The sequence below is a fragment of the Miscanthus floridulus genome, chromosome 8, assembly GCF_019320115.1.
Source record: "Miscanthus floridulus cultivar M001 chromosome 8, ASM1932011v1, whole genome shotgun sequence".
Taxonomy (NCBI): domain Eukaryota; kingdom Viridiplantae; phylum Streptophyta; class Magnoliopsida; order Poales; family Poaceae; genus Miscanthus; species Miscanthus floridulus.
Genome location: NC_089587.1, coordinates 228,081,527 through 228,104,607, shown reverse-complemented (window position 1 = coordinate 228,104,607; position 23,081 = coordinate 228,081,527). Strand labels below are relative to the sequence as shown.

At 55.0% G+C, this 23,081-nt stretch overlaps 2 protein-coding genes across 7 annotated transcripts in view; both read left to right on the top strand.

Moving 5' to 3' along the window:
* The window catches only part of LOC136475260 (uncharacterized), a 16,058-nt gene extending 10,933 nt beyond the window's left edge, over nucleotides 1-5,125 (top strand). For 4 of the 6 annotated variants that reach the window (XM_066472812.1, XM_066472811.1, XM_066472813.1 and 1 more), the window contains 8 exons: nucleotides 2,500-2,590; nucleotides 2,673-2,769; nucleotides 2,862-2,923; nucleotides 3,180-3,278; nucleotides 3,810-3,899; nucleotides 4,186-4,340; nucleotides 4,446-4,547; nucleotides 4,649-5,125. In XM_066472812.1, coding sequence (XP_066328909.1) covers nucleotides 2,739-2,769; nucleotides 2,862-2,923; nucleotides 3,180-3,278; nucleotides 3,810-3,899; nucleotides 4,186-4,340; nucleotides 4,446-4,547; nucleotides 4,649-4,748 — 639 coding nt within the window. In that variant the 5' untranslated portion in view covers nucleotides 2,500-2,590; nucleotides 2,673-2,738 and the 3' untranslated portion in view covers nucleotides 4,749-5,125. Of the gene's footprint in view, nucleotides 1-2,499; nucleotides 2,591-2,647; nucleotides 2,924-3,179; nucleotides 3,279-3,809; nucleotides 3,900-4,185; nucleotides 4,341-4,445; nucleotides 4,548-4,648 lie in introns of those variants that run through there. The other 2 variants (XM_066472815.1, XM_066472816.1) reach the window with 2 other exon arrangements.
* On the top strand, nucleotides 4,722-23,081 carry LOC136478455 (uncharacterized). Its single transcript, XM_066476911.1, has 8 exons — nucleotides 4,722-4,848; nucleotides 5,447-5,559; nucleotides 21,802-21,873; nucleotides 22,043-22,078; nucleotides 22,173-22,218; nucleotides 22,376-22,462; nucleotides 22,588-22,646; nucleotides 22,974-23,081. Exons 2-8 carry the CDS (start codon nucleotides 5,449-5,451, stop codon nucleotides 23,022-23,024), a joined length of 462 nt encoding a protein of 153 aa, XP_066333008.1. The 5' UTR covers nucleotides 4,722-4,848; nucleotides 5,447-5,448; the 3' UTR covers nucleotides 23,025-23,081.

The following is a 23,081-nucleotide window of genomic DNA, read 5'->3' as shown; positions in this document are numbered from 1 at the left end:
TGCTCTGGAGCCTCTCCTCCTGGGCTGGCCCATTTTGTTTTTGCGCAAGGACCAGTGGCCCATCCGTGCTGGCTTGGATTCTCTCCTTGCTGGGCCGTCCGCGCCATTCCGCGTGGCTGGGCCGGTCGGCTGCCGTCCGCGTGGGCCTTCGGCCTCCTCGGTGGGCCGCGCTGGCCACACGCCTCGCCTGGGCCGTTTGCGCCGCGAATGGGCCGCGCGCGCGTCTGTGGGCCAAGCCGCGCTACTGGGCCACCACACACCGCGCCTGGGCTGCCCTGACCGATTGGGCCAATTTGATAACCGTTGGTCAATTAGTTTTATGAAGCAAACTCGTAAAATCAATAGATAATTGTGTAGGAATCCAAAAATGGTGAAACCAGTTTTGTTAGTATCCTAAATTCATGACCTACCTGCTAGTGTAATTTATTCACATAGTGGGATAATAATCTTAGGAGCTATATAATTAATTTGGGATACTTAATATTGTGAAAAGGTAAACTTGTAGGAATTGTTATGGTAAATTGGTGATAGCGTTGGATCTGCAATTTCGACAGTAGATTCCTAGCAATATTAGGAACTTACTGTAATTTTTGTAGCTCGATAATAGTTAGTTTGCTAGGTAGATAATGATGTCCTATTGCGAATAATGATTAAATCAATAGGCTAAAAATAAAGAAACAACTTGGGAGTGTATAACTAAAATATTGTTGGGAAATAACGTCTTGTCCGACAACGTGTATATGTAGCCGAGTGCGGTCGTCGTTAAAACTAGCTCGTTCACTTGAGAGACGTAGAGCGTATTTACACAAGTCACGATTGCAGTCAGTTGATCATACCCTTGCATTTCATTACATTGCATATCATATAGGTACGTCGATGGATCACGGAGTCATCGGGAGTTGCTGTAGAAATGATGCTTTTGGAGATCATGTCGCCATGATGGAAAGCTAACTTCTGATTATATATTTTTCCCAGGCAAGCCCCGGTGCATAACCCCTACTTTCTGCAGTTTAAATTATATTTGTGCATTAAGTTTAAGGAGTTGAATGGAACCCACTTGCATACACATCTTTATTCCTATGAGTCTTACTAGTATAATAGGATCGTGTAGATTGCTATGCTACAGGACTCCGGTAGAAGTCGAGTGATTGCCTGTCACTCGCGAGAGATAGGAAATATATTATTGGATTACTATCACTTGGAAAATATGAAAATGGTGGAAAGGAAAATGGTGACCGGGCAGGGATATGGTTTGGGTATTGGTGGGTGTAAGAAGTTGTGTTGCCGCGGAGGCGGGTCATAGCTTGGTTGCACCGTTTCTCCCTGTCTGGTCGATTAAGGACCGATCGTGCATATGACTCTAGGCAGGTCACAGACTTATTATCCCGAGCACATACTTAGGTATGGGCGCTTGGAAAGCTTGTTGCTCTCTTGTCGCGGATCCGGCTCTTTCCGGACCGACTGTTAGGGTTTTGTTTTGGTGGAGGAGGTCCTTGCGCCGCACCGAGTCTGGGACTCAGGGACGGGGGCTTGGAGTCCCAGTTTGGACGGGGACCTGGACACCCGGGACAGGAGAGTGATGGGTTGGTCCTGCTTGTGCCTGGGGTACAAGCGGGGCGTGTGTTTTTGGGGTACCCAGCTGGGGGCATTGATTCGCGAATCGCCGGTCTATCCGGTACGGCTTGTCTACGGTTTAGCATCGTAGTAAGAACTGGAAGATGAAAGATGGAAGATGGACAAAGGAAATCTGATTGCTTACCACCTACTTGAAAGTAGCACAGGTGCTTACATAGAATGGTTAGTTAATGAACCAATACGGCTATTAATAAAAATCAAATATAAGGACGCACGCTTAGTAATGCTTTCTGCAAATGCAACCCACAAACCAGATAGCCTTGCATATCCTTGGAGTCTTTTCTTTTCTCCTATCGGGTAAGTCTTGCTGAGTACAATTGAGTACTCAGGGTTTTATTCTCCCTGTTGCAGGTGACAGGCGGATGCTAGAGCTGACCTTTGTGTGTGGATTCCTCCTGGTGGGCTCAGCGAGGATTTCCTTTACGCTGCGATCGTAGTTGTTATTTATAACTCTCGCCAAATGCTTTTATAAATGGAAGTTAATAATCTGTTGTCGTAGTTTATATATCGATACTTCATCATGTCATTAATAGAGGTTTATTTCCGCTGTAACTCTGTTCATATGTTTCTATTCCGCTGTTCAATTAAATTGTTTATAACTCTGATAATATGATTTCATTCCGCTGTTATATTAATAAACATTATACTCTGCTGTTGTATTAAAAGTGATGTAAGAAATGGTTACGAATGATGTAAGCTTTATTCTCTCATTTGTGATCCTGATGGCAAAAATGTGGATTTTCGGGTTCTCCCCTGGGGTGTGTCCGACGGAACCGAGTAATCTAGTGTTCTCCCCTGAGTGCTTAGTGTCTAATGTAAGACAAGCACTCCTGTGAGACATTAAATTAGGCGGTTCTGCCACAGGTTACCATGCTAAAGTATCTGAAGGTCTGCAATACACAATACATTCATCGCTGCTGCAGAAATATATAATTATCTTTTTAAGGCTACAGAGGTGCATTTACAGATTTCAGCAACTGTAGTTCTTGTCAATTGCATTATGGTAATTAAGTTCTGTGATTCCATCCACTTTTCAGATAACAAACGTGCTTCCGTTGAAATATTTCTCAAGGCATCTGGGTTCTTGGAGTGTGCTATCCAACATGTTCTTCCTAGGATATCCCCAGAAAATAGGTGGGTGGAGTTCCTTCCCACTTGCAGAAGGCTCATAATTTTGTAGTTAGTGCAGGAGTTATTGTTCTTAACTGCCATTTCGTGTTGGAAAGGTCTTCCTGTAGACTTATCTGAAGGAGTCCTGAAAGCGATCTGCATGCAAGCCCTGGGTCAAGTATGTGTTCCCCTCTGTCTGTTTGCCATCCTTTTCTTCTCAGTTCATCTTTCTTGACAATAGCTGCTTGAAATCACACGATTCATGTGAAGATCAGCTCAACTGTCCACTTCATAGTTTATCATGCCATTCATTCACGCCATGCATAACCTCACAATCTCACATAGATGTTAGTTTTATGGCTCCTTTTACCTGTTTTGCCATCTGAAACACAAGCTAACCAATTATGTCTACATAAAAAATGTCATGCTGCCAGGCAATTGATGTCCAACTTGGGTTGGCAATTGACAGTCCAAAGGCTACCCTAGCAGTGAAAAGGAGGTTAGCATGTGAGATGGTCAAGTGTTGGCAACAGGTACGATTGATTGTTTCATCGTTTTTGTTTTCCTGTGTTTGATGTTTCGAACATATCAGAATTGCTCAGATGTTTGCACTTGTCAGTTGGCTCAGTTCAGTCCTGTATACTAATACTGACAGTAACAAGGATTTGCATGGCATTTGAAACATTTTAGTGATATTTTGCCCTCGCTAGTTCTGCATACTGATACTATCGGCAATAAAGATATGCATGGGAAAATGGGATGTGATATTTAGTGTCACCCGGAGGCAATGCTCTGAATTTACGCAAGTTCTAAGTTGTACCACCCTTGGAACGCTGATTTAGTCTAAAACTGTTGTGCTCCTAAAGTTTATCACGCCAATCTATGTAATACAATGAAGATTCTCATGTTCACGTAGAGCCCTGAAACTAATTAGCAGCAGAACAAGAGTTTCAAACAGTTATCCACTCCTTCTGCCTTCCTAATATTGTCATATAGTTTGAGAAATTAAGAATCAATCAATATACACGTTTATATCCTTAGAATCATCCTGAATTTATTCGCAGGCACATGAAAGTATGGCGGATTTACCTCTGATTGATAGCTGGGGTGAGAAGCACAGGCTCTTTGTGACGTGGAAGTATATTGAAGCAAAAGTATGCGGTCTTTTCGCATTTCTTAAACATCATACTTTTTTCGTAATTTCTCTTCGCAAGTATGTTTCTTATAAACTTTTTTTTTATATGTAAGCAAAGCCTGTATCTGTCCCTTACTGTTTGGTGTAGAGTGTTAATCATACACCCATAAAAAAAATTAACCATATAAGGTGGTAGAACTAAAAATGCTTTGCAGTTAGTGCCTTCGGTTTCAGTAAGTATGTGTAGAAACGAGCCATACAGCAAAAGGAGATAACTTTTGTATATCTCAACTAAAATGGTACAGGCTGCAGCATACTATTATCATGGTCTTATCCTTGACGAAGGCAACACGGAGAAATCCCACAGGATGGCCGTGGCAGCATTGCAATCTGCAGAGGAGTTTCTCAAGGAGAGCAAAGATGCGGCGGAAGCCTTCCACGCAGCACCTCCTGTTTCAAGGCAATGGCAATGCATCCATATCCCTGTATTAGTTACCTCTGCGTGTCTTTCGTCTTTGGTTGATTGAGCTGTGGCGTTCTAAAATAAAAACTGTTGGTTGCACAGAAGCCCGCCTGCGTGTGGATCGATGAAGTATCTCCACGAGAAGATCCAGAAGGACTCGTCCTGCAAAGTTCGCATCAACAAGGACCTCTACAGCAACGACAGGTGCTTGCTGTTACACTGATTTTACTCCCAAGACAGTTTACTTGCATTGTTGGTCTGGGTCTCTGTCTACAAGGCTGAACCTGTGTCGTGTGTTGTTGCAGCATCCGCGAGGCAGTGCCGGCGCTGCCGGATTTCGCTGTGGCTCTGAAGCCCGAGGAATACCGGCTCCCTGCTGTGACGGTAGGCGCGTCAAATGACTAGAGCCAGGAGGCATCAGGAGAACATGTTCCAATTCCAAGCTGCTCTGCTCTGCAACGACGTTGAATCTCAAACAGTTATCCCTGCAGAGCCGCTGTGCTGTGTACGTGGTGTAACAAACATGGCCGCCGTGCCTGTAGTGTAGTGTAGGAGTGTGTGATTAATTACCATTTACTACGCAAGGAATTATTGGGATGTTTTGCACAAAGTACTCTGGTTGTTATTGAGGGCCTGGTGCTCGCAGGTTCCACGCAAAAGGATCACATGAAAGATTTCTTCTTTTCCTTGAGAAAGAACAGGCGACAGCATATATTTGTTACAGTAAACAAATTATAATTAGGAAAGGTTCTTATGCATAGATTATTTACAAGCGATGGAGTCTTGATTTGTTATAGGAACTAGGAAGGAAAACTCTACTTGTAGAATCAGTGATTGCCATCGTGTTTCTATCATTCTACAGTGTACACAAGTACACACTGCAGACCCTCCTCATAGTAGTTGTTGGGTGGCTTTTGGTTTCGCATTACTTCTTCTTTATCACAATACATAGACCGGCATTTTAACTTGCCTGCTTATCTTGAAAAAAAAGACAAAGTGAATTGGGGTTCACCTCTTTGTATTCATGCATAGTCATGGCTTTAATTCTCACCTAGAATAACTTTACTAGGACTCTCAAATACCCCCATTTTGGGCTTTTGCAGGAATGATCCTCACTTCGGCATTGATCATATGGAAAGGATTGATTGTCGTAACAGGGAGCGAGTCACCAGTTGTGGTGGTTCTATCTGAAAGCATGGAGCCTGGATTTCGAAGGGTTCATTCCTCCTTCCCGCAATACCATAATCAGCATTCCTTTGCCTTGTTTTACATTTTACATCTTACAGAATCCCCATGGATGCTGGTGATTTTTATGTCCATTGTATCTGTTATTTTTTTCACTCTGTTTTGGTGCTATGGCATACCACAGCACAGGGAAGATTGTGACTAATAACCTGAATTTCAGCAACATATGCACAATGCAAAAACTTGGTTGTTTATTTTTCAGCAATATACTAGTTTCATCAGAAACTTATAAAATTTCCATAGCCATATTTGTGCCATTTGCTGATGGACTTAATTCTAGGACAACACATTATATTTGGGCATTTTTTACTCCATAGCTCTTACACACTACTTGTCGGTGTTTCGGACCGGGGAGTCCTCAACCAACTAGTGAATTTATCCTGCGTGTTCCCAATTCCAGATAGTGATGCAAAGAGACACAAGGCTTATACTGGTTCGGGCGATTCGAGCCCTACGTCCAGTCTGAAAGATCGATCTTGTATTCCTTGCACCGGAGCCCTTGTAGTAGGGGGTTACAAGCTAGGTGAGAGAGGGAGTTAGTCCCAGGTCTCGGCGAGGTATCGTGTGGGCTGCTCGAGATGCTGCTCTCGGGCGGCTGGGATGTGTATATGTGTGTGTGTGTTACAAGGTGTCCTCCCCCCCTGAAATGGCCCAAGTCCTCTCCTTTTATAGCCTGAAGGGAGGACAAGGACGGTACATGAGCTAACTATACGGTGTCGTGTGAACAGAGGCGGTGTGTCCGGACCCTGTAGCCTGTTCCTGTGGCGGCGCGGTCGACCGGTCGTCGGTGCGGTCCGTCCTTGAAGCGCTGGGGCGGCGTGCTGGTCACATCCATCCCTGTGCGTCATGGGAGCTCCTGGGTTGCCTCGGAGCAGGTGCGGCGGCCGGGGTGCGGATCGCCGTGGATCGACTGTGGGCGAGGCCGAGGCTCGGTCGGTGCCGAGGCTGCACCGTAGAGGGGGGCCTCGGCAGACACGAATCCCGAGATAGCCGAGACCTTGGTGCACAGTGCCGAGGCCCCGAGAGGGCGGCCGATCCGGTGCGCTGGCTTGGAGGCGGTGATGACCCAGGCCAAGTTGTCCGCGCAATGTTGTTTTCGAGGCGGGGATCGCGGGGCACGGTGTAGTGTGGGCGCTGATCGTGGGCACAGCGTCAGAACACAGTGGCCGGTAATCCCCGCCGTGCCCTGTCCCAGCCGGTATGGCGCTGATGTGACCTTAGGTCCCGTCAGCCATTCTGCGGTGTCGAGCCATCATCCGGCTGAGATTGCGGGAGTGGTTGGCGTATTAATGGGACATGACGTGCTGTCAGGAGGGTCGGTCGAGGCGGGGGGCGACGGGCTATGGACGAACCGGCATCGAGCGATACGGAGAATGAGGCATCGCGCGGGACGGAGATCGGACTCCTTGCCGAGGCCTTCCGCGAGAGGCCTCGCGCGAGGCGGAGATTGCACTCCCTGCCGAGGCCTTCCGAATAAGGCCTCGCGCGAGACGAAGATTGCGTCAGGATGCCGAGACCTCCTGTCTGAGCCTCGAGGCGGGGCGGCGAGCCCGGTAGGCTCGGACGTGGCCGGGGAGGAGCCTATGGCTTAGCTTCTAGCCCTGCTTTTTGATGGGGTTCAAGTGCCCCTTTTGATATTTGCTCGGGGTACCCAGTTCTACGGTACCCAACAGTAGCCCTCGAGCCCCCGGAGGAGTGCATGCACTCTCCTGGGGGTTTGCCAAGGCTTGGTTCATAGCCGCTCCCGTAGGAATTGGGTTTTGCTTCTTGAGGTTTCGGTGGGTGCGCGCGAGCGCACCCGCCGGGTGTAGCCCCCGAGGCCCTGGAGGTGTGGAGTTACTCCTCCAGGGGCTTTTTCGTTTTCGCATTTTGAGTGAAGAGTTTTTATCGTATTTGCCGAGCCCACAAGTGCAAATTCGAGTTGCGGGGGTCTCCGCGAGGTAGCAGGAAAAGCCCTCTAGCCTCCGCGCGGAGCGAGAGGTTCGTCAGGGGTCCCCCTGGCTTTTGGTACGACCCTCACGCTTCCTTTTTGCTCGGAAGGAGGGGTGGAATGTGTCAGGCTACCCTCGATGGGCAAGAGCGTGGGCACTTCCAGTGAGCTGTTATCGGGTGAGTCCGAGTGGAGGCCCGTGCCCCGTTTGCTAGGGGACGGCTAGCGGTCCGGAGACACACTCCAAGAGTACCGGAGGGTTTCTCTAGTGGGTGCCGAGGCCGTTCGCTGGGCCTCGGTGGCTCGGTGCCTCCCTACGGTGGGATCCCATTCGGAGACTTCCCTGCCGGTCTCGGACACGACTTAGGACGCCCCGAGCGATTGTTCGCTCGGGCCTCGACCATTCGTAGGCTCGCCCCGAAGTCGTCCCTGACTCTGTTGCCCTGGGGCGGTTGTCAAAACCTCTGAGGGCCTAGCCTTTGAACCCCTGGACCGTAACGGGCTCGGTGCCCTTTATCGTATTTGTAACGAAACTTCTAGCGCGGACTTAACCGTTTGTCTTTGTCTTGGGTGCAGGAGGAGCCCCCGAGCCTCCGCCTGGAGCAAGAGGGCGGTCAGGGGTCCCCTGGCTTTTTGATCCGACCCTCACATGTCCTTTTCGTTCGGACGGAGGGTTTGTTTGCCGAGCCCATTATGGTGCGAGCCGTAGCCGCTGGTCTTGGCAAGGTTGCAGGGAGAGCCCCTAGCCTCTGCGCGTAGCGAGAGGGCCGTCGGGAGTTCCCCTGGCTTTTTATACGCCCCTCGCGCGTGAGGGTTTGTTTGCCGAGGCCCCTTTGGGCGCGAACCCGGGTCGTGGGGTCTCGGCATATCTGCAGGAAGAGCCCCCTAGCCTCTGCATAGGGCGAGAGGGCCGTCAGGAGCTCCCCTATCTTTTTGTACGACCCTCACGCTTCCTTTTCGCTCGGAAGGAGGGTTTGTTTTGCCGAGCCCCTTCGAGTGCGAGCCGGGGTCGCTGGGTCTCGGCAAGGTTACAGGAAGAGCCCCCTAGCCTCTGCATGGAGCGAGAAGGCCGTCGGGGGTTCCCCTGACTTTTTGTACGACCCTCATGCTTCCTTTTTGCTCGGAAGGAGGGGTGGAATGTGCCTCGCTACCCTCGATGGGCACGAGCGGTGGCACTTCCAGTGAGCTGTTATCGGGTAGTCCGAGTAGAGGCCCGAACCCCGTTCGCTAAGGGTCGGCTAGCGGTCCGGAGACGCACTCCAAGAGTATCAGAGGGTTTCTCTAGTGGGTGCCGAGGCCGTTCGATGGGCCTCGGTGGCTCGGTGCCTCCCTACAGTGGGATCCCATTCGGAGACCCCCTGCTCGTCTCGGACACGACTTAGGGCGTCCCAAGCGTTTCGCTTGCTTGGGCCTTGGCCCCGTATAGGCTCGCCCACAGTCGTCCCTGACTCTGTTGTCCTAGGGCAGCTGTTGAAACCCCTTGGGGCCCAGCCTTCGAACCCCTGGACCGTAATAGGCTTAGAGCCTGGTTCCTTCATCTGAAAGGAAGAGGCCGGGGGGAATAACTTCCCTATTGGCTCGGCAACGGGTGGCGCGCCTTTTGAGGCGGTTTCCTGGGGAGGCGAAACGACGCCTGCTGCCGTAGTGGCCGAGCGTGACGTGGTGGATGGGACATAACTGTTCCCGCATTTAATGTGAAAGACGTGGGCGCGTGGGCCGGTGAAATCGGCTCGTGGTTAACCGCGCCGGATCAGGGGGAAATTTCCCCGATTTCGTTGCCCGTTCGTTTCGCCTTCCCCCTGCATAAATACTCGAAGAGTCCTGCCTCTCCTCACCTTACCTTACCTGCGTTAGCCCTGCCTCCATCGAGCCGTCGCTAGAGCAGCAAGTGACGAGAAGAAGAAGGGAGAAGAGCGAGCCAGGGAGTGAGCGAGAAAAAGCGAGAGTGTGGGAGAGAGGAAAACTCACAGCCGCATCTGATCCTTCCGTCGCACTTATGGCCGGCGACATCGTCGTTGTCGAGGCGGACCCCTGGGATCCATCGGACATTACCGAGGAGATGCTTCAGTCGCTCATCGACGGTGGGCTCCTTCGCCCGGTGACGGACCCCACCAGGCCGGAGTGGATTGCTCCGTACGGTGAGCCAGAGCTGAGGCCTCGCGACGGCTATGTTGTGAGCTTCGTCTCCTTTCACGAGCACGGCCTCGGCGTCCCGGCAGATCGGTTCATGTGGGCGCTCCCACACTACTACGGCGTGGAGCTCCACAACTTCAATCCCAACTCCATCGCTCAGGCGGCTATCTTTGTTGCCGTCTGCGAGGGGTACTTGGGGATTGCTCCCCATTGGGAGTTGTGGCTCCACCTATTCCGGGCGGGGCACACCACCAAGCCGACGGGAATGTCGGGTATGAGGAAGGCGACGAGGGCCAGCGGCTGCACTCTCTAAGTGCGCCAGGACTTCTAGCACCTCTACATCTCGGCCCAGCTCGCGTCCTCCAACCGACGGTGGTACACGAGCTGGTTCTACCTTCGTAACGATGACGGAGGACTTCCCCCTTACACTGGGTGGATTGTGGGGAGCTGCCCGGAGAGATGGAAGTACGGCATCCCGAAGGACGACCAGCCCAGGCTAGAGCCGCTCCTGGAGGGGCTGGCGAGGCTACGGGGCCATGGCCTCACCGTGGCTGTGGTCGTGGCCGCCTTCCACCGCCGGAGGGTGCTGCCGCTGATGGCTCGGCGGCGGCGGCTGTTCGAGATGAAGCCGGGTGAACCCATTGAGGGCATCTAGATGTCCTCCTCCGCCCTTTCTGACGAGGAAATTCTTCGTCGGGTGGGGGAGACGGTAGAGGCGAAGCTGAGGGGCGGCAACTTGACCCCCTTCGCGATGCGACCATCGTGGGGGTTCCTCTCGCTGGTAAGTCGTGTGCCGCTGTAGCCTCCGAGCCTCCTCAGTCTCCCCTTACCCGTTGTTCCCTTATGCGCGTTTGTCGTTCCTGCAGGGGATGAGGGACGTGCGCTCCTCTCTGCCGCCCGTTCCCGAGGACGCGAGGTGGCAGGCGATCAACCGGGCGCACGCCGACACGCAGAAGAAACGGAAAGACGCCAAGGCGGCGAAGCGCACGAGGAAAATCCTCATGCGCGAAGGGCTGGACAAGCGCCGTCGTCAACAAAGGAAGGATGGTCTCCCGTTGGAGGAATCCCCGTCGTCGTCGCTGTCGACGGAGGCCTCGGATGGGGATGACGAGGGCGAGGGGGGGGGCAAGGTCCCCTGGACCACCTTCCTGACATAGTGGAGGTGGTGCCCGGGGCGCTGGCAAGCGGCCCGGCACCCCCGGGAGGAGGAGGAGAAGCAGACCCGGGGTCGGCGATTGCCCGCTCCGAGGTCGAGGCCGACACGCCCGAGGCGCAGGCGTTGGGCAAACGCGCCGTCAGCCCGGTGGGCTCGACGGCGATGGTGGAACAAGTGGCGGCGCAGGCGACGCTACCGCCCCCGCAGAGAACCGACGGGGCGCCGGGGTCCTTCGAGGACCGACCGGCGCCGATGGACACGGAGGCGATGCCTCTGCCGCCACCTCCGCCTTTGCGGACGAGGTTTGCCGTGGCGAAGCGGTTGCCGCCCCATTCAAGGTAGGTGTATTTTTGGCAGGGTCATGGTGCCTTCCGTTTGCCCCTTTTGGTCTCGAGCTGACCCTGTAGGTTATTTTTCCCTAGTCGGAAGCGGCCTGCGGACGATCTTCCCTTGGCGCCCCTTAAGGCGAGCCCCGACTCTTCCGCCCACTGGGTGGCGGAGGCACAAGCCGCTATTCAACGCGGCGTGGCATCGGCGAGGGCCGACCCGAAGGAGCCGGCCGCCCAAGGAGGGGCCGCCGAGGCGACCCGTATCCAGACGAGGGAGGGAGTGCTTGCGCCCTGCGAGGGCGAGGCTCACGCGTCAGATGGGGCTGGTGAGCCCTTGGTTGCCGAGGCCCCCAGGGTCTCTGAGGCTGAGGCGACGGAGGCTAGGGTGCCCACGACCGCCGAGACCGCAGTGGCCACGGCCGGTGTTTCTGCGTCCACCGAGGCCACGATGGCGGAGGCCGGAGCCCCTGAGACCGTCGAGGCCATAATTGTGGAGGCCGGAGCCCCCAAGATCACCAAGGCCATCGTGATGGCGGCGAGGCCGTCTGTCCAGGAGGCGGAGATGAAGGCGGCGGAGGCCTGTGTGGTGCCCTTAGTTCCGGGCCCGCCGTTGTTGCGAGAGAGCGCCCGGGAGGCGGAGGTCTATCCGATCTCCTCCGATGATACTTCCCGGGCACGGGGGGTGGTTGACGCCGAGGAGACCGGTGCCGTGGAACAGCCGGCTCCGACCTTGGGCGAGGGAAGCTCGGCCCTCATGCGGGTGCGACCCGAGCCTCGCGGGTGGGAGCACCCGCGTGTACTGTGGCGGAGCCAGGACGACCCTGAGGGGGAGCCCCTATTCGCTCTCGAGGGCGCAGCCGAGGGCGGGCGCTGGGACACCTTCGAGCAATACCGCGAGCTGGCGGAACGGTCGCTTCGGATGGCGCTATCCGTGGTGGCCGACGAACTGCCCGGAGTCGCCTAGGTTCGCGTTTTCTATCCTCGTGCGACGTTGTGTTTTTCTGAGTTTTGTTGCGATCAATGACCCCTGTTCTGCTTCCCCAGGAGCTCGAGACCCGGTCCCTTGGGAAGTCAGTCTTTCTCCAACGGGAGAGGGACATCTGGGACCAGCTCGAGCGGTAAAGGGGCCTGCTTGCGGGAGCCAATGAGCTTCTGGCGGCACCTTCGGCTTTGTTGTGCCGACGTGAGGGTCGAGGTGGTCATGGCCTAGGGGCAGGTCGCCCCTTTGACGGCGCGGGTCAAGGAGTTGGAGGAGGAGCTTGCCCGCGTCGCCGGTGATCGGGATGCCTTCAGGTCCCGGGCCGAAGAAGCGATGGCCTCGGGCAAGGCCCTCGTGGGGCAGCTAGGGCGGAGGAGAGTGCGCACCAGCTGACGAAAGGCGCCTTGGACGAGGCCCTTGTGGCGGTTGAGGCCTCACAAATCGAGGCTGTGGTTTGGAGGGGGCGGTCGAGGGTGAGTTTCAGTCCCCTTGTTTTGTTTTGTTTTCCTTATGTTCGCTCCCTAACTTCCTTGTGTAACGCAGAGCTGGGGAGTGAAGCTTCCAGGGCGGTCGAGGCTTCTCGGGTTGAGGCCCAGCGGTTGAAGGAGAAGGTCGAGGCCTCCTGGGCCGAGGCCCTGCGCTGGAAGGAGAAAGTCGAGGCCTGTCAGGCCGAGACCCGACGCTGGGAGCAGAAGGCCAAGGGTGAGTTCCATGAGCTTCCGCCCCTAACTTAGGTTGTTTTTTTCCCTCGCTTGACCTCATTCCATTTTCTGTGGTGCAGAGTCAGAGGCGGAGGTTACTCGGGCAGCCGAGGCTTCCAGCGCGGTGCAGGCGATGCTCGAGACCGAGATTGGGGAGCACGAGGCGCTGAAACATGCCGCCCTTTCCACCTGCGAGGCCTTGGAGGTCGAAGGGGTTCAGTCAGGCAGCTCCCTTGGGAGCCGTTTGATTGCGCTGAGTAGCCAGATGCGCGAGCGGCTCCGAGGGGCGCTGCACACGGGTGTCAAGCGGGTGTTGGCCGTCATCTCCTCTCACTATCTTGGCGTCGACCTCCCGGCCATCAGTGATGGCTATGTCCTGCCTGATGATGACGAGGAGGCTGACGCGGCGGTCACAAAGTTGATGGAGGCGGCGGAAGGCCCTGGCATGGCGCTGGCGACGCTCTTCAAAGAGGAGGTGGTCCCTCCCCTACCATCTGCCGGTGCTGAAGGCCCTGAGCCTTGACCTGGGCCCAAGGGGCCATGTAAAAATAGAGTAGGAATTATCTTTGTATCGTAACGCTTGTGGCCGTCGAGGCCTTTCTTTTTGAAGTATTTTGTGTTTCTTAGTTGTTTTTCATGTTTCCGAGCCTCTGCCCTTTGTTGCTTCTGATCAGATTTCTTTTGCAAAACCCCTCTTCGGGGCCTAAGCCGTCCCTTGGGCGAGAGGTAGTGAGGGAGTGCCGCATCCCGGAGGCGTAGGCTGTCTCGCGACTCTACCGGCCTCTTACTTAGGAAACAGACCTTGGTCCGAGGGGTTTTTACAACCGGTTCGTCAGAGCATGCCGGGGACTTGGCGTAGGAATTTTTTCGAAAAACGACTAAAGAATGGTGCGTGGGACTTAGGGGGAGTCCCCCATCTAGCCCCCGAGGGAGGCTTGGTTCTGCCGAGGCAGAGCCGAGTCTCCCTTACCGTGTTACCGTATTGACAAGACCCATGATGGGCTTGGGGGAGTTTTCTCGAAAAATTAGAGCAACTAAAGAACGCTTTTTAATTGTATTCCGAGAAACGATATATACAATGCTTGGAAACTTAAGGATAAAAGCGACGTAGCTGTTATATGTTCCAAGCGTTGGTGAAGATTTCGCCCTTCTCGTTGGCCAGCTTGTAGGTCCCGGGCTTCAGTACTTGGGCGACGATGTACGGTCCTTCCCATGGCGGGGTCAACTTGTGGCGGCCCTTGTTGCTCTGCGCTAGCCTCAACACCAGGTCGCCTACTTTCAAATCCTGGCCTTGGACGCGCCGGGCCTGGTAGCGCCGTAGGGTCTGCTGGTACTTGGCCGAGTGCAGTAGCGCGACGTCTCGGGCTTCCTCCAGTTGATCGATGGCATCCTCTCGGGTGGTGCAGTTACTTTGTTCGTTATAGGCCTGTAGCCTTGGGGAACCATATTCCAAGTCAGTGGGGAGGATGGCCTCGGCCCCATAGACCAGGAAGAAAGGCGTGAACCCTGTGGCTTGGCTTGGAGTGTTCCTCAGGCTCCAGATGACCGATGGGAGTTCGGCGAGCCATTTCTTGCCAAACTTTTTCAATCGGTTGTGAATCCTTGGCTTGAGGCCTTGTAGGATCATGCCGTTGGCACGCTCTACTTGGCTGTTGGTCCTTGGGTGTCCTATGGCCGACCAGGCCACTCGGATGTGGTGGTCGTCGCAAAACGTCAGGAACTTTTTGCCGGTGAACTGTGTCCTATTGTCGGTGATGATGGTGTTGGGGACCCCAAATTTGTGGATAATGTCAGTGAAGAACAGTACTGCCTGCTCGGATTTGATTCAATTGATCGGACGAGCCTCGATCCATTTGGAGAACTTGTCGATTGATACTAGTAGATGGGTGTAGCCTCCGGGGGCCTTTTGCAGAGGCCCGACCATGTCAATCCCCCATACGGCGAACGGCCATGTGATGGGGATGGTTTGGAGGGCCAGGGCCGGGAGATGTGTTTGTCGAGCATAGTACTAACATCCTTCGCAGGAGCGCACTAGCCCGGTGGTGTCGGCGACCGCCGTCGGCCAGTAAAACCCTTGGCAGAAAGCATTTCCTACGAGCGTCCGAGGCGCCGCATGGTGCCCGCAGGCGCCTGCGTGCAAGTCCCAAAGCAGGGCTCGGCCCGCCTCGGCAGTGATGCACCGTTGGAGGACACCTGAGGGACTTCGCCTGTACAATTCGTCATTGTAGAGGACGTAAGCCTTGGCTCAGCGCGCGAGCCGTCGGGCTTCGATCCTGTTGCTAGGAAGCTCTCCCCGATCGAGCCAATCGAGGAATGGGATTCGCCGATCCGCGTCCTGGTCGGTCTGCGGAGGCTCGGCGTTGACTTCCATGACTTTAGGCTCGGTCGAGGGGGTCTCGGCAGTAGAGGGGGCGTCGAGCCTGGCCGTGGTTTCCACAGGTGGGCCCTCCTCTGTTACCAAGGTGTAGTCAATGGAAGGTTTATGGAGGTCTCTGGCAAAGACGTTCGGGGGGACCAGGGCCCATGCCGAAGCCATCTTTGCCAGCTCGTTGGCGGCCTCATTGTACTTCCGCGCGACGTGGTTTAGTTCGAGGCCGTCGAACTTGTCTTCTAGGCGACGTACCAATTTGCAGTAAGCCTCCATTTTGGGGTCGAGGCAATTTGACTCCTTCATCACTTGATCCACGACGAGCTGCGAGTCGCCCCGGACGTCGAGACGCCGTGCCCCAAGTTCGATGGCAACTTGTAAGCCGTTGATGAGGGCCTCGTACTCGGCCATGTTGTTGGAGGCAGCGAAGTGGAGCCGCACCATGTAACGCATGTGTACTCCGAGGGGCGAGATGAAGAGCAGACCCGTGCCTGCCCCGGTCTTCATCAGGGATCCATCGAAGTACATGGTCCAGCACTCCGTCTGAATTTGAGCAGGTGGTAGTTGGGTGTCTACCCACTCAGCCACGAAATCAGCCAAGACCTGAGACTTGATCGCTTTTCGAGGCGCAAAAGTCAAGGTTTCCCCCATAAGCTCGACGGCCCACTTGGCTATCCTGTCGGAGGCCTCCCGGTTATGAACTATCTCCCCTAGGGGGAAAGATGATACCACAGTCACTGGGTGAGACTCGAAGTAGTGACGCAGTTTGCGCTGGGCCAGGACCACGGTGTAGACCAGCTTCTGGATGTGGGGGTAGCGTGCTTTGGTCTTGGAGAGCACCTCGCTGATGAAATAAACAGGTCGTTGGGTGGGCAGAGTATGCCCCTCCTCCTGCCTCTCGACTACCATGGCAGCGCTGACCACTTGGGTTGTTGCGGCGACATAGAGTAAGAGGGCCTCGTCCCTGGCTAGGGGTACCAGGACAGGAGGATTCGTGAGCAGTGCTTTGAGTCCATCGAGGGCTTCTTCGGCCTCGGGGGTCCAAGAAAAACGCTCGGATTTCCTCAAGAGTCGGTACAGAGGCAAACCTTTTTCGCCGAGGCACGAGATGAAGCGGCTCAGGGCCGCAAGGCATCCCATGACCCTCTGTACTCCCTTGAGGTCTCTGATTGGTCCCATGCTGGTTATGGCCGAGACCTTCTCCGGGTTGGCTTCAATGCCGCGTTCCGAGACTATGAATCCCAAGAGCATGCCTCGGGGGACCCCGAACACACACTTCTCGGGATTGAGCTTGATGCCCTTCTCTCTAAGGCATTTGAAGGTTATCCTCAAGTCGTCGACGAGATCCTCGGCCTTTCTGGTTTTGACCACGATGTTGTCTACGTAGGCCTCGACGGTCCGCCCAATGTTGTCGCCAAAGACCTAGGTCATGCACCGCTGGTACGTAGCACCTACGTTTCTGAGGCCAAAAGGCATAGTCACGTAGCAGTACATGCCGAATTGTGTGATGAAAGAAGTCACGAGCTGGTCGGACTCTTTCATCTTGATTTGATGGTAACCAGAATACGCATCAAGGAAAGATAGGGTCTCGCACCCTGCAGTGGAATCAACGATTTGATCGATGCGGGGTAATGGGAAGGGGACTTTTGGACAGGCTTTGTTCAAACCGGTGTAGTCTACACACATCCTCCATTTCCCATTTTTCTTCTTGACTAACACGGGGTTAGCCAACCACTCAGGGTGGGACACTTCCTTGATGAACCCGGCCACCAAGAGTTTCTGTACCTCCTCTCCGATGGCCCTGCGCTTTTCCTCGTCGAAGCGGCGCAGGCGTTGCCTCGCCGGTCTAGATCCGGCCCGGATGTCCAGGGCGTGCTCGGCGACCTCCCTCGATATGCCTGGCATGTCCGAGGGACTCCATGCGAATATGTCGGCATTCGCACGAAGGAAGTCGACGAGCATGGCTTCCTATTTGATGTCGAGGGTGGCGCTGATCCTCAGCGCTCGGTCGTCGGGGCAGGCGGGGTCGACCGGGACGAGTTTGATGGCCTCCGCAGGCTCAAACGCCCCTGTGCGATGCTTGGAGTCAGGCGCCTCACCACTGAGTTGGTCGAGGTGGGCTATGAGGGTCTCGGCCTCCGCAAGAGCCTCGGCGTACTCGATGCACTCGACGTCGCAGTCGTATGCATGTTCGTACGTGGACTCAATCGTGATGATACCGCTGGGGCCTGGCATCTTGAGCTTGAGGTAGGTATAGTTGGGGACTGCCATGAACTTGACGTAGCACGGCCGCCCCAGGATGGCGTGGTAGGCTCCCCCGAACCCGACTACCTCGAAGGTAAGGACTTCCTTGCGGTAGTTGGAGGGGGTGCCGAAGCAGACGGGAAGGTCGATGCGCCCGAGGGGTCACGTGCGCTTCCCTGGCACGATGCCATGGAAGGGTGCGACGTCGCCCCGAAGCCTCGACCGGTCAATCTCTAAGAGCTCCAGGGTGTTGACGTAGAGGATATTGAGGCCGCTGCCTCCGTCCATCAACACCTTGGAGAGTCGGGTGTTGCCGATGATCGGGTCGACAACCAGTGGGTATTGCCCGGGATTTGGAACATGGTCAGGGTGGTTGTCTCGATCAAAGGTGATCGCCTCCCGAGACCAGTCGAGGTACCGAGGGGTGGCCACTTTGATCGAGAAGACCTCTCGGCGTTCCCTCTTGCGCTGTCGCGCCGTAAGGCACGCCGAGGGTCCGCCGAAGATCATGAAGGCGTTGCGTACCTCGGGGAACCCGTCGTCCTTGTCCTCGTCCTGGTCACCGGCGCCCTTCTGCTTGGCGTCGTCGTCGGGGAGCCCGAGCCTGGCGTAGTAACGTCACAGCATGGAGCAATCCTCGAGAGCGTGCTTGACCGGGCCCTGGTGGTAAGGGCAGGGTTTCTTAAGCATGTCGTCGAAAGGCCTAGGGCCTTTGAAGCCTCGGGGATTCTTGCGTTCTACGGCCGCGACCAGATCAGCCTCTAGGACCTCCTGTTTCCCTAGGCGCCCCTTTTTCTTTCTCTTGGGGAGGTGGGAGGCTGAGGCCTCGGGGGCCTCGTCCCTCCGCTTACCCTTGGTGTCGCCATTGGGAAAGATGGCTCCAACAGCCTCTTCACCCAAGGCAAAGCTGGTGGCGATGTCGAGGAGCGCGGCAGCTGAGCGCGGCACATTCCGACCTAACTCTCGAACCAGGTCTCGGCAGGTGGTGCCGGAGAGGAAAGCCTGGACGATCTCCGAGTCGCCGACGCTGGGCAACTCGGTGCACTATTTGGAGAAGCGCCGGATGAAGTCTCGGAGAGACTCGTCCGATTTCTGGCGGCAGCTCTTAAGATCCCAGGAGTTCCCAGGGCGCACGTATGTGCCCTGGAAGTTCCCGACGAAGATCCTAACCAAGCCGCGCCAGTCGTGGATTTGCGAGGGGGGAAGGTGCTCGAGCCAGGCTCGCGCCGAGTCTGACAAGAGCAAGGGGAGGTTGCGGATGATGAGCAGGTCATCATCCGCGCCACCTAGCTGGCAGGCCAGGCGGTAATCGGCAAGCCAGAGTTCGGGGTTGGTCTCGCCGCTGTACTTCGCGAGATTGGCTGGTTGCCGAAACTAGGCCGGGAAAAGAGCAGCGCGGATGGCCCTACTAAAGACCTGAGGGCCTGGCGGTTCAGGAAAAGGACTGCGGTCCTCCTCGCTGTCATAGCGGCTGCCTCAGTGGGGCTGGTAGCCCCGGGTAGGCCCCTCGTTGTCGTGGCGTCGTCGCCTGCTGACTACCTAATGGTCTCCCTGCGCCTCGTGTCGATTGCCGAGGTGGTCAAGCAGCAGGGGGGCCCTGTGGGCTATCGACACTCGAGCGGGCTCGGGACGAACCGAGGCTTCCCTATCCTACCGAGGCGGTGCCGCGGGTAAGATCGAGGTGCCCCCGTGCCATCGGGAGGCGGAACTTTCGGCCTGCTGTACCACGGCGGTCTCTAGGAGATCTCGGAGCTCGCCGCAGACCCGCCGCCCCTCCGTGGTAGAAGGCTCGGGCATTGCACGGACAAGCATTGCCACAGCCGTGATGTTCTGGCTAGCGCGATTGAAGACTGGGGGTTGCTCGCTCTCTTCGTCGTCGTGGATGCGGTGATGCACGTCGCGGGCCCTCCGTCGGGCTCCTCCACCCTCGCCGCAACCTCGCTGTTCCTGTTCGAGAGAGTCTCGAAGCTGCTGTAGAAGAAGTCAGTCCTGTTCGACCTTGGCCTGGAGCTCACAGAGTTGTTCTAGGTCCGGGCGTTGAGGTCGCGTAGGAGCGAGGTTCTTGTTCCGTGCCACCGACAGGACAATGCGTGGAGGTGTGGTGGCGCCTGTACCCGGGCGAAGCGGGGAATGACTACCTGCCCCCTCGTCGTCATCGCCCACCCTTGGCATCCCGAGCCCGACGTGGAAACACTCGCGAGTGGGGTCGTAAGCACCTTCATAGTCGGAGTCAGAGTAGCCGAAGCAGTAGTCGCTTGCGGTCAAGAAGCGCCGCATGGTTTCAGGGTCATGGAGTCCAGAGAAATCCGCTCCAGCCCATGCCTCGTCCTCCTCCAAGGAATCGACGTAGGCGTGGGTCGACTCGGTGGTGTTGAAGTCGAGGGCGAAGCGCTGGCGGTGTGCCGAAGGATCCGCGTGAGCAGCAGCATAAGCGTAAGCATAAGAGGCGGCGGCGTTTCTCAACCCAAAGGGGTATGGGGATGGTGCCATCGCCGGACTTTGCTTTGCCGAAATTGGCTCCTCAGGGAGTGGTGGAGCGGAGCTTGATGGCTGGGCATCGCTGTGTGCCACCGGCGATTTTCCTTTGTCCAAGCTCAGGCTAGATAGGTCCCCGACCAGGGACCCTATGCCAACAGCTGGTCGTAGGATATCGGCGGGGAGCGGCGTGCTGCCCCGGATTCGTGTAATGTCGGGGTGGTCTTGCTCGCGTCATGCCTAGCGAGCGTGGCGAGAGCAGCCACCCGGGCGCCACCTACGCCTGGGCTGCCAGTGCGTGACTTCGTCATTGGTTGGTGGGGCTCGAGGAGTAAGGAGTACCATGTCATACTCATGCCCTCGAGACATGAACTCTAGGCTCCCGAACCAAACCACCGTGCCGAGACGCAATGGTCGTACGGGGTCTGCCATCCGGAATTTGCTGGGATGACGAAACTAACACGCAGAGGCCCCTACCTGGCGCGCCAATTGTCGGTGTTTTGGACCGGGGGGTCCTCAACCAACTAGTGAATTTATCATGCATGTTCCCAATTCCAGATGGTGATGCAAAGAGACACAAGGCTTATACTGGTTCAGGCGATTCGAGCCCTACGTCTAGTCTAAAAGATCGATCTTGCATTCCTTGCACCGAAGCGCTTGTAGTAGGAGGTTACAAGCTAGGTGAGAGAGGGAGTTAGTCCCAGGTCTCGGCGAGGTATCGTGTGGGCTGCTCGAGATGCTGCTCTCAGGCGGCTAGGATGTGTATATGTGTGTGTGTGTGTGTTACAAGGTGTCCGCTCCCCTTGAAATGACCCAAGTCCTCTCCTTTTATAGCCTGAAGGGAGGACAAGGACGGTACATGAGCTAACTATACGGTGTCGTGTGAACAGAGGCGGCGTGTCCAGGCTCTGTAGCCTGTTCCTGTTGCCGCACGGTCGTCGGTGCGGTCCATCCTTGGAGCGCTGGGGCGATGTGCTGGTCACATCCGTCCCTGTGCGTCATGGGAGCTCCTGGGTTGCCTCGGAGCAGGTGGGGCGGCCGGGGTGTGGATCGCTGTGGATCGACTGTGGGCGAGGCTGAGGCTCGATCGGTGCCGAGGCTGCACCGTAGAGGGGGGCCTTGGCAGACATGAATCCCGAGATAGCCGAGACCTTGGTCTACAGTGCCGAGGCCCCGAGAGGGCGGCTGATCCGATGCGCTCGCTTGGAGGCGGTGATGACCCGGGCCAAGTTGTCCGCACAATGTCATTTTCGAGGTGGGGATCGCGAGGCACAGTGTAGTGTGGGCGCTGATCGTGGGCACAGCGTCAGAACACAGTGGCCGGTAATCCCCGCCGTGCCCTGTCCCAGCCGGTATGGCGCTGATGTGACCTTAGGTCCCGTCGGCCATTTTGCGGTGTCGAGCCATCGTCCGGCTGAGATTGCGGGAGTGGTTGGCGTATTAATGGGACATGACGTGCTGTCAGGAGGGTCGGTCGAGGCGGGGGGGCGACGCGCTATGGACGAACCGGCCTCGAGCAATATGGAGAATGAGGCCTCGCGCGAGACGGAGATCGGACTCCTTGCCGAGGCCTTCTGTGAGAGGCCTCACGCGAGGCGGAGATTGCACTCCCTGCCGAGGCCTTCCGAATAAGGCCTCGCGCGAGATGGAGATTGCATCAGGACGCCAAGACCTCCTATCTGAGCCTCGAGGCGGGGCGGCGAGCCCGGTAGGCTCGGACGTGGCCGGGGAGGAGCCTACGGCTTAGCTTCTAGCCTTGCTTTTTGATGGGGTTCAAGTGCCCCTTTTGATATTTGCTCGGGGTACCCGGTTCTACGGTACCCGACACTACTAAGTTCCAAGTGCTGTCATCTGTCTTGCTGCTGTCCCTGAATGACTAGTAGTTAATTGTTTTGTAGGGTGATATCCTATTCTTACACATGAATAAGGAACCTGTCCGCACAGGAGAAATAATTGTTTTCAATGTTGAGGTAAGTCCTACCGAATTCATATTTGCTTCTTGCCGTTGTCCATAGACTGGTAGTATCTGAAATTCTGAAGCTTGATGGAATCATTTTTCTTTTTATATATTTAATTGTGATGTGTGCTTGTACATGATCTGCTAGTAACCAATTTATCACTTTATCTGTTATATTGCAGGGCCGTGATATTCCAATTGTCCATCGTGTGATCAAGGTAGTAAGCTATTTAATTCAACCCTTCTGTAGATTATATGTTTATATACTATATACTTGGATTGTGGCTTGAGGTTGCTTGTGTCCCTTCATAGGTTCATGAACGCCATGATACAACCGAATTTGATATCCTCACAAAAGGTAGCCACATTCTTTTCAGCTGCTTTATTTTGCTGCATGAGTATTATCAAGAACAGAAATATGGTGTTTGTATTTGATAGATTAGACTAAAGACACGCTATACTGCGCATTGCAGTGTTTTACTACTGCTATTACACTGATAGCTGTGTCTCATCAGGTGACAATAACCGTGAGGATGACCGAATGCTGTATGCAAATGGGCAGCTTTGGCTTCAACGACAGCACATTATTGGACGGGCTGTTGGATGAGTTTATCTTTGTCCTTGACTCTTGAGGGAATACGTTACATTCATCGTCATGACTGATGATTAATTATTGTTTGTTCCATCTGACTGCTGTTCCCTGTTATCTAATGTTAACACTTGAGCAGCTATCTGCCTTATGCTGGGTGGCTTACAATCGCCATGACGGAGAAACCAGTCCTCAAGGTATTGAGCATTCTGGTTTATTGGGCACATAGTGGTTAAACAAATGGAGCGTTTTAGTAAGAAAATTCCAATTATCGAGATATGTCGCTAAATTACGAAAAAAAGGAAGTGTAACTCTACTCTTATTGTCGCCTCTTGTCCATCATAGCGTTACATTGCTTTATTATGAGGTAAGCTTGTGTCAAAGTGCCAATGCGTCTTGAGGCAAAATGGCAAGCTCATCGGAGAAGTGCTTTTGTGTTGGGCTGTGAGTTTGTTAGAAGCACTCCAATAGGGACCTGTTATGCTAGTACGTCTTTGGTTGACTGTTGTCGTTTGTTGGAGCAGTATCTGCTAATTGGTGCACTGGGGCTGCTGGTGGTAGCATCCAAGGAGTGAAGCTGAAGATAGGGATTGATGAGCAGTGAGAAGAGTATGCGGAGAGAAGAAAAGCTG

Coding starts and splice junctions, on each gene's coding strand:
- LOC136478455 (XM_066476911.1), top strand. CDS start 5,449: ATGATCCTCACTTCGGCATTGATCATATGGAAAGGATTGATTGTCGTA. Junction 5,560..21,801: donor TGGAGCCTGGATTTCGAAGG/GTTCATTCCTCC, acceptor ATTGTTTTGTAG/GGTGATATCCTATTCTTACA. Junction 22,647..22,973: donor CGGAGAAACCAGTCCTCAAG/GTATTGAGCATT, acceptor TTGTTGGAGCAG/TATCTGCTAATTGGTGCACT.